Here is an 8,509-nt window from a genome sequence, read left to right on the forward strand (position 1 = left end):
TTTTGGGATCTTAGCCAGCTGACCAAGCTACTTAGAAATGAGAACTGTTTTAAAAGGTGAGAACAATTTGCATTAGTAAAGACAAGGGGAAGCCTTCAGCATTAAGCAGATTAACCTCTGCTACAAATCAATTAATCCCCACCATGGCCTACCCTATTTAATAGTTTGCAAGCTTCACTTATTAATATTTATTTAAAAAGACAGAAAACCTCCATGCTTGAATTGGACTATTATTTGGCAACCAACTTTGGCATACTGTGTGTTAGACAGAAAATAGGAGGGAATGGCAGAGTTTTTTCACTCTTATCCTTTTGTGTTAGGTGGACAGAGAAATTGAAAGAGAAAATCATCCTCATACATTAGTAAAGCTGCTAATTGGCTAGGCATGACTAGAACTGCTGTTCTACTGGTGGATTTCCAAAGACTGGGATGGTTGCTCTTCTTGGCTTTGCCTAGTGTGCCTGCTATGATTAGATGTAGACACCCCTTTGATTATCAAAAGGGTAGGGAGATAAACACTTCCTTGACCTTCCACAGGTGTCACCCCCTGCTGTAATAAAGCAGGGTGGGACCTTAATTAGGTGCTGAGAAGCAAGCCAATAAAAGCAGTAGCTCCTGGGGGAACTACTTAACTTCTTTTCAAGAATGCAGATTGGTCCAGACTGCTCTGGTGTTGAACAAGTGAAGTACTTCATCTGCTTGCAGGTACTTCTACAGACACAGTGAGGTAGGTGGGTTATGCTACTTCAGAAGAAATCCTGTTTTAAATGCTCAAATGTGGATGAGAAATGTGTCACTCCTATGAGAGGAGCTAACTATCTTTTGGGAGAAAAAATGAGGCATGGAAGTTTGAGCTAGTACAGTATGCCATTCTGTGTTTTTTTTTCTTGTCTACTCTTCAATATGGAACCTCTCTTCTCCTCACTTTACCCACTCACCCTATTTAATCACAAAGAAATGCAACAAAAACAAACAAACAAAACATACATGATGGTATACATACAAGAATAAGCATTAGTAATTTTCTTGGCCATACTGCTACTATTACTAGTATAGACTTATATAAACATGTTTTAAACATAAACTGGATATCTCCAGAGGGATTTTCATTTTTCAGGATTCCATGAGCTTTTTCCAAGTCCTATTGTAAATTAGTTGTCAGAAGGAATATTTTATCAGTTCACTTGCCCATTACATTTTGGGTGTTCAGAAGTAATTTTACAAAATAAAAAATGTCACGCAAAGGTCTGAAACCGTATACCCACGCAGATTAAAATAAGCAGAGTACAATTCTCAAATTGATCTGTAATCAAGTATGCAAGTTAAATCAGTGCTGTTTTTTCTAAATAATTTAAAATATATTAAAAGATTCAATCAAACTTAGGACTACAAAGTATGTATTAACTAATGTGAAAGGCAAGCAAGCAGGTCTCTTGCTAAAGCAAAATTTAAGGCTTGGATCTTCATACAATATAATTATAATCTAGGTCTAGTAAAAATGCATAATAAAATGTGGTACTTAATAAATAAAGCTGATGAATATACAATAAATTGCAGTTATAGCATGGAGTTTGTATTGTCAAGCGTGCCCACTACCCCTATATTGCACAATCATTTTATAACATTGAGGATAGAGTATATGCCACGCTCCCGGACTGTTTTCTTGGTAAGTAGAGTTAAGGAAAAAAAATGCACATCCTTGTCTTTTGAGAGTATTTCACTAGGCATCCGTATCATACGTTATCCCAGCTTCTGTGACCATTTCGGAAAACACTCCTTTCTGACGTAATAAGTTATGGGGAGTATCAAATTCTACAATTCTTCCAGAGTCGAGAACAAGCACTCTACAATGCAAAAAAATAGAAAGGTGATTGGGTGGAAAGAGCCATCCAGCCAGACTTCTCAGCCCTACTGAGCATGGTAATTAACTGAAATTTGTAAAAAGTAAAAGCTTTTACAAGGAAACATTGCAGTACATGACTCAGCTAGTCATTAAGCTATGAACTCCCATACTAAAAAGGAATTTTACTTTGCTGTCTTGAGTTTGAACAGAGCAGACCATTTATTTTGACAAATTAAACAGATTTCTTATTCCGAAAGCTAACTACCAGGAAACTGATATTCCTTCAGTAATTAAAACAGAGATGGGGAGATTGATATAAAACTACTATATTAGTTTTCTTAATGTTACTATACTCTCAATGTTGTTATTGCTCTAACTACTTTGTATACTATTACTAATATTATTAATACAGATTTTATGGCACTAATTACCAATATATATTTTATGGCACTGCCAAACATCTGTTGGTGACCAAGGGAGTAACTGGTGAAGGTATCAATCCAGGTCAGTTTTTATGCCTACCAACTCTGCCAATGTCTAAAGGAAGCAACTACAGGTTTTGTAAAGCTCAATGTTGAAACTTGCCTTTCAGAATCCACAATTGTATGCAACCTGTGGGCTATAGTTAGGACTGTACAGCTGTCAAACTCCTTTTGGATGGTGGACTGTACCAGGTGGTCTGTTTCCAGGTCAACAGAGGCTGTTGCTTCATCTAAGACCAGAATCTTTGTCCTTCGTAGCAAAGCGCGGGCAAGACAGACAAGTTGCCTCTGCCCTACACTGTGAAGAAACACACTTGAGGAAGACTTATTTCAATAGTTTTCTAAAAGTATTGGTATGTCCCCCCACTCCCAAAAAATGCTGTATAATTCCTCTATCAGGAGCTTTCAAAGAGGAAAAGCTACAATAGCCCATATTGTTAAACCAAATCAAACCAGCTGCTCTCAGTGGGTAGCTCTACAGGAAATGCTTTACTGCACATTAGACTAATATAATATGCAGTAAAGTGTCACCATCTACATGTGCATGGCAATTACTGTGCATTAGGTAAGTCTAATGTATTGTTTGCTAACACCAATACAAATTGTTCCCAGTTAGCCCAGGAAACAGGGGGCCACAATAGCTGCTTAGCCCTGGCGGCCCCCAGTAGGGCAGGGGGAGCTGTCCCGGCTCTGAGGGAAGCTCCTTCCCATCTGCATGGAGTGCAGAGCTACAGCTGCTCCCACACAGGTGAATCCTGCTTGCCAAAGCCATCCTTTTCAACATGGGTGACTTGGAAAGCTGCCTTCTCCCTGCTCCCCTCTAGTCTCACCTTAACTGCCAGTGCCATTGCAAGGCTGCTCCAGGGGATGCCTGCTTGATCAAGTCCCCTCTCTAGGGGATGCTACAGGGTGCAAGGCCCACCCTGGCCTGAACTCATGAACAAAAATACCCTTTGTAGAAATGCAGCATGGAACATGGCAGCATCCAAGCTCTGGCAGCAGCAGGGCGCTTGGAACATGGTGAGGCTTCAGGAACTGTATGGCTGCGGGAGTGCTCGAGGAAAGGGATCCCCCTCCACATGGCAGCGAGCCTCGCAAGCAGAGCAGAGCAGATTGGTGCCAGAGATAAGTGTGTCCCGACTGGCTGGGCTGCTGCTCTGAACTGGGCTGGCCCTGTCGGGTGCAACTTGCTCCCAAAGTGGAAGCACGTGTAGACACGCGTCAGGGAGTGCTTTAACAAGCCTGAATTTTCTGTGCAGAAAATTCAAACACATTAATTGCTCATGTAGATGCACTCAGTCTGTTTAAGATGACTGTTTGGTTCTATTTTTTCAGGTGAATCCAGTTTCTGCTTTCTTACCTTAGCACCAGTCTACACATTTCCAAAGGCGTTGCTAGTATAGTCAAACCATATCCTTGAATGAGATAAATTAGCAAAAATCCCACATACAGATTCTAGCATAACAGAGCTACATTGATTAGGGATATGAGGTATTTTTGTTTTTATTTCCTTTTCTTCTACTCCTAACACACAGTCATCCTGACACAACTTTGTAGTGTAAACCTGGCTTTAATACTTATTACAGTATTAATGTCCTGGTATAGATGCTGAGGCAAATTTGAAATTGCCTGTTACTTGCAGCAGTGTCAGTGCTGCTTAAGGAAGTTTTAAGGAACCTACACGGTGTCTTTGTAATTTCTACAAGGCACTTGCAATCTGAACCAGCCTATACCTTAAAAATCCAAGTTGCTATTCAATACACTTTCCACTTATGTTCTATATTTTTAAAAATGTCTTTCCCCCCTCCATGTTTTTAAATTCTTCCCAAACAAGGTAACCAGATTATACAAGCTTCCTAGATTTTAACACAGTGCTATGGTGTAGTTTTCCTCAGAACAATTTGCTCTACAAAATGTTACCTTGACACAACTTTGAATTTAAAAATGCATATAAGCAAAACTAAATAGCTATTCTACACTAAACCAGTAGTAGAAGAAAAAGTGTGTATCACAGCATAGTATCCCTACACTACACTCCCTACCTTCTCCCATTTTTCCCTTCCATCTCAACTCCTGACTTGTTACATTGTTACTTTCTCCTATAAATACAGCTATTTGCTTTGGTTCCCTTCCTGAGCTATTAACTGATCTCTGATATACTTCAGCAGAGACTTATCTGTTTTGAAGACCAGAAGAAATCACTAAATCATGTAAAGTTCAGCATCCTTTCTAAGTCAGTCCAGAGAATACTGACCTGTTTCCATTTAGCTAGGTGACCACAGAATAATTTCAATTGCTACAGTAATCTTGTTTAAAATGGGGGAACAGGGGACATTTCTGTGGCAGGGAAAATATTAGAATGATGTGAAATAAAACATGCAGAATGAAGATCAAACGATTTAAAAGAGCTGAAGTCCTTCCTTCAGATAGCATTACTTGATCTGATACCTGAGGTTTTCACCACCTTCTGAAACCTCATGAAGAAGCTTCTTTGGAAGAGACTGGACAAAATTCTTTAAGCCACACAACTCCAGTGCCTCCCAGAGCTCAAGATCAGAGTGCTTTCCAAGTGGATCCAAGTTTGACTGCAGGGTTCCAGAAAACAAGACAGGGTCCTGAAAAATGAGAGAAGTTACTTTCACAACACCCTCACACATTTAAATAAACCAGTGCTTTTCAACAAATGCCTGCAAGACTGTTAAGATCACTATAAAAACAGAACTTTTTAAAGGGAAAATCTGTAGGTAAAAAGGTGAAACTAGGTGAGGTTGAGTTGTACTCAAATGAGGAAGCCACCCACTCTGCATGGAAACACATGCCCAGGTTGCAACAGAGTCTGTCAATCCTCAATCAGTGTTGGTGTGCATCAGGATCTGAGGGAACGCCTATTCACCAGAGTGTCCCAAGGGATGACGAGGACCAACGGTCACAAACTCTTCCAAGACCATTTTAGGCTGGACATAGGCAAGACTTCTTTACTGTCTGAGCCCCCAAGGCCTGGAATAGACTCCCTCCAGAGATGGTGCAAGCACCTACCCTGGACTCTTTTAAGAAACATTTGGGCACTTATCTTGCCGCGATGCTTTGACCCTAGCTGACTTCCTCCCCCTGGGGCAGGGGGCTGGACTCAATGATCTTCCGAGGTCCATTCCAGCCCTAATGTCTATGAAATCTATGAACCAAGACCTCCAATACCAGGGAAAATACTGCTTAGTTTAGGACTGGAGCATGGTCAGTGAAAAAACATTTCTAGGCAATTTAGTGACTAAAAGAGAAGATCCTTCTGTGTGTGGCCAAAGCGCTATTTTCCACCCCCAACTTCATTCTGAAGGTTTAGAGTTTGGCCAAAATTTGACAGATTTTCAAAGACAAGGAAGGGAGCATGCACCTGGCATGTAGTCTGCACTTGTTCAAATTAGGGCTTGTTCCAAACCATAGGGGCATACACTCTTTGGAGTAAATGTCACAAGGAATTATTTAAAATGGGGAAAACACGTTTTTCTCACAACATTCTCAGAAATGGCTGAACCATCTTAGCTATGATTTTTCTTAATTTCCTTCTTGGTACATTTCAGTCTCAAAGTATTCACGTGTAGAAAAGTAAAGGGAAACTGAGACCCAGATTTCATAATGCGAGGTGTTGGGTAACCTCATAATAGTCAGTGTAACCAATCCTAATGTTAGTTTAGGAATTTACTTATGGAAGAGGCTCTCACTTTCAAAACTCATATGTAGTTAACAACTTGTGTACTGAGTATTAATATCAAGAGTTGTAATTCAATCAGTATATCTGTATGAGCAAACTTAATGAAGTTTTCAACCTAATGAAGTTATGTTAAAAAAGGCTTAGTTGCATTTAATTCATATCAGTAAAGGAATGTACAATATTCCTTAAATAACTGAAAGACCACATAAAAAAAAAAATGAATATAGATGCACATACTGACTCCATGTACTCTATTCATCGGTTTATGTACCTTACATTCTCAATAGAATCCTTAATTCCACATAATAATTTTAGTACTTTTGAAGTTAGCTGAGAGATGTGGGAAAACATTGCATGTGATTATACATACCAGCAGGTACTGGAGAAGCCAAGTTATTCCAGCTATTAACCTATGTTAGACTTTTTTTTTTCCTTCCAGGTGGCATAAATTCTGTTAATCTCATTCACTTCAAGATTCTTTGTATACAAATGACAATATGGATTTGATTTGATTGTTTTTTTTCTAGTTATACAACCAGCTCTGAAGAATGTCTAGGCTACCATGTGCACCCAACACTGTGCCTCTGATCCAGTGAGAGAGAGTTGAAGTTCAAAGCCATAAAAACATACTGACAGTTTCAGCCTTTCATATTTAGAACTTTTTATAGATGGCAAAAGCATTGTTCACTTTAAAATAGCTTTTACCTGTGGAATAATGTTCAAATTGCTGCGCAGATCATGGAGTCCAATAGTTGATATGTCAATTCCATCTATAATTATTTTGCCCCCAGCTCTCTCTAGAATTCTAAATAAGCAATTTGTGAGTGTTGATTTGCCAGCTCCTGTTCTTCCAACAATTCCAACCTGGAACAACATATTTAAAAAATAAAATAAAATAAAAAAAATTGTCATTTCCACTACCTTGGGTAAGATGCTAGTAAGTCAATAGATACTTTAGTAAATAAGTTATTTCAATTTTCTTTATTGATGTTAAACTTTGACTGCTTATACATGTAACCCCTCCACCAAAAGAATAAATAAGTGGTGCTTTACTTTAAATTTGGCATGCCCCTGCACTAAGTGCATGCCCAGAAGAGGCATCACATTAGTTTGACCCGGCTCGCCCAACATTTGTATACATCGGGTGCTTCAGTGGGGCATTTTTGGTGATTGAATCAGCTTTAGATAAAATCACCAAAAAGCTCTACTGCTTTGTGCAATTGATACAGATGGTGCAGAGTTGGGCTGAACTAACGCACTGTTTCTTCCAGTAAAGCATGGGTTTTTTGGTTTGTTTGTTTTTTTTGTTTGTTTGTTTGTTTTTGTGAGGGGGAGGGGTCCCATATCTGTCAGCAGCCATTGTATAGAAAACCCAAGTTTTAAAAAGCAAAGATGACCTTCCACCACCCTCATCCTAATCAAGAGGTCCAAAATTCACTCTTGTTGAAATAATGACACGTAATAATGTGCCTGGGAAGTGTCATCAGGTTCCTGACTACCTATTTTATTTTGTGGAAGGGAGTGTCTCTTTAAAAGTATTTTGTGTCACCCAATTCATAAGTTAACATTTCATCTACCAGAAAAGCAGCAGCACTGTAATCGAGGGCCAGATTGTGATCCTCTTTTCTTATTTTAACAAGTTCTTACTCATGCAAGTAGTTCCATTGGCCCAAGACTTTGCTCATATTGTTGCTGGGCCTGTACTAATAACTGCTGAGGTTTTCAAACAAGAAAATGCAAGGTTTCATTTGCTTCATGCTAATATAACTTAAAACAAGAAGTCATTTACCAAATGTAAGACACAGACAAAACTGACAAGGAAATATTTCCCTCCATGCTTCTAAAAGGGAGAACAAAAAGATACCAAGATCCAATTAAAGACATGATTGGCTGCGTTAGTTTAATGCGAGGCATTCAATGGGTCACAGCATTGTGTCGGCTCTTATCAAATACACTCATATTTGAACTACAGTACATCTTGACCTTAAATGCTGCTTTATTAAAAAAAAACCACGGTCTAGATTTTCAGCTAATATTACTGCATAAAATCTCACGTAAAAACAAATGGGTATTAGCTGGCCTGCTTAAATAGTTCTTAGGCAACTGAGTTCTGGAAGTGCCTTCCTGGTAGTCTGATAAATTCACAAGGGGTGCCTACATCAGCAGGAGAACCTTTTTAGTGTTTCTAAGTTAGCTGACCCTTTGGCTCCTTGTAAGTAATGCCAATATTAATTACATGTAAATTAAAACCTACCCTTTTTATGGACTGTACAAGCATTTATAAAATGATGAGCTATGTTTGTGCCAAACACGAATCATTCTAACTACGACTCCCTGAATCATTCCAGAGTGAAAACCTTTACAGAGCTTTACATTACGTTACAACTAATTTCCAATATGCTTTTTCACTTAATTAAAAATACAATATACATAATGTTAGCTCATGGATGGCTCTTCCCCCCCCCCCCCCCCCCCCCC

At 39.1% G+C, this 8,509-nt stretch overlaps 1 protein-coding gene across 2 annotated transcripts in view; it reads right to left on the reverse strand.

The window, feature by feature from the left end:
• Positions 1-900: 900 nt before the first annotated feature.
• The window catches only part of LOC109302861 (multidrug resistance-associated protein 1-like), an 87,568-nt gene continuing 79,959 nt past the window's right edge, over positions 901-8,509 (reverse strand). For both annotated transcript variants that reach the window (XM_019524764.1, XM_019524765.1), the window contains 4 exons: positions 6,737-6,895; positions 4,774-4,940; positions 2,429-2,623; positions 901-1,844 (listed from right to left, as the gene is read on the reverse strand). In XM_019524764.1, coding sequence (XP_019380309.1) covers positions 1,721-1,844; positions 2,429-2,623; positions 4,774-4,940; positions 6,737-6,895 — 645 coding nt within the window. In that variant the 3' untranslated portion in view covers positions 901-1,720. The remainder of the gene's footprint in view (positions 1,845-2,428; positions 2,624-4,773; positions 4,941-6,736; positions 6,896-8,509) is intronic.

The sequence above is a fragment of the Gavialis gangeticus genome, unplaced genomic scaffold, assembly GCF_001723915.1.
Source record: "Gavialis gangeticus isolate Ggan-Ray unplaced genomic scaffold, GavGan_comp1, whole genome shotgun sequence".
Taxonomy (NCBI): domain Eukaryota; kingdom Metazoa; phylum Chordata; order Crocodylia; family Gavialidae; genus Gavialis; species Gavialis gangeticus.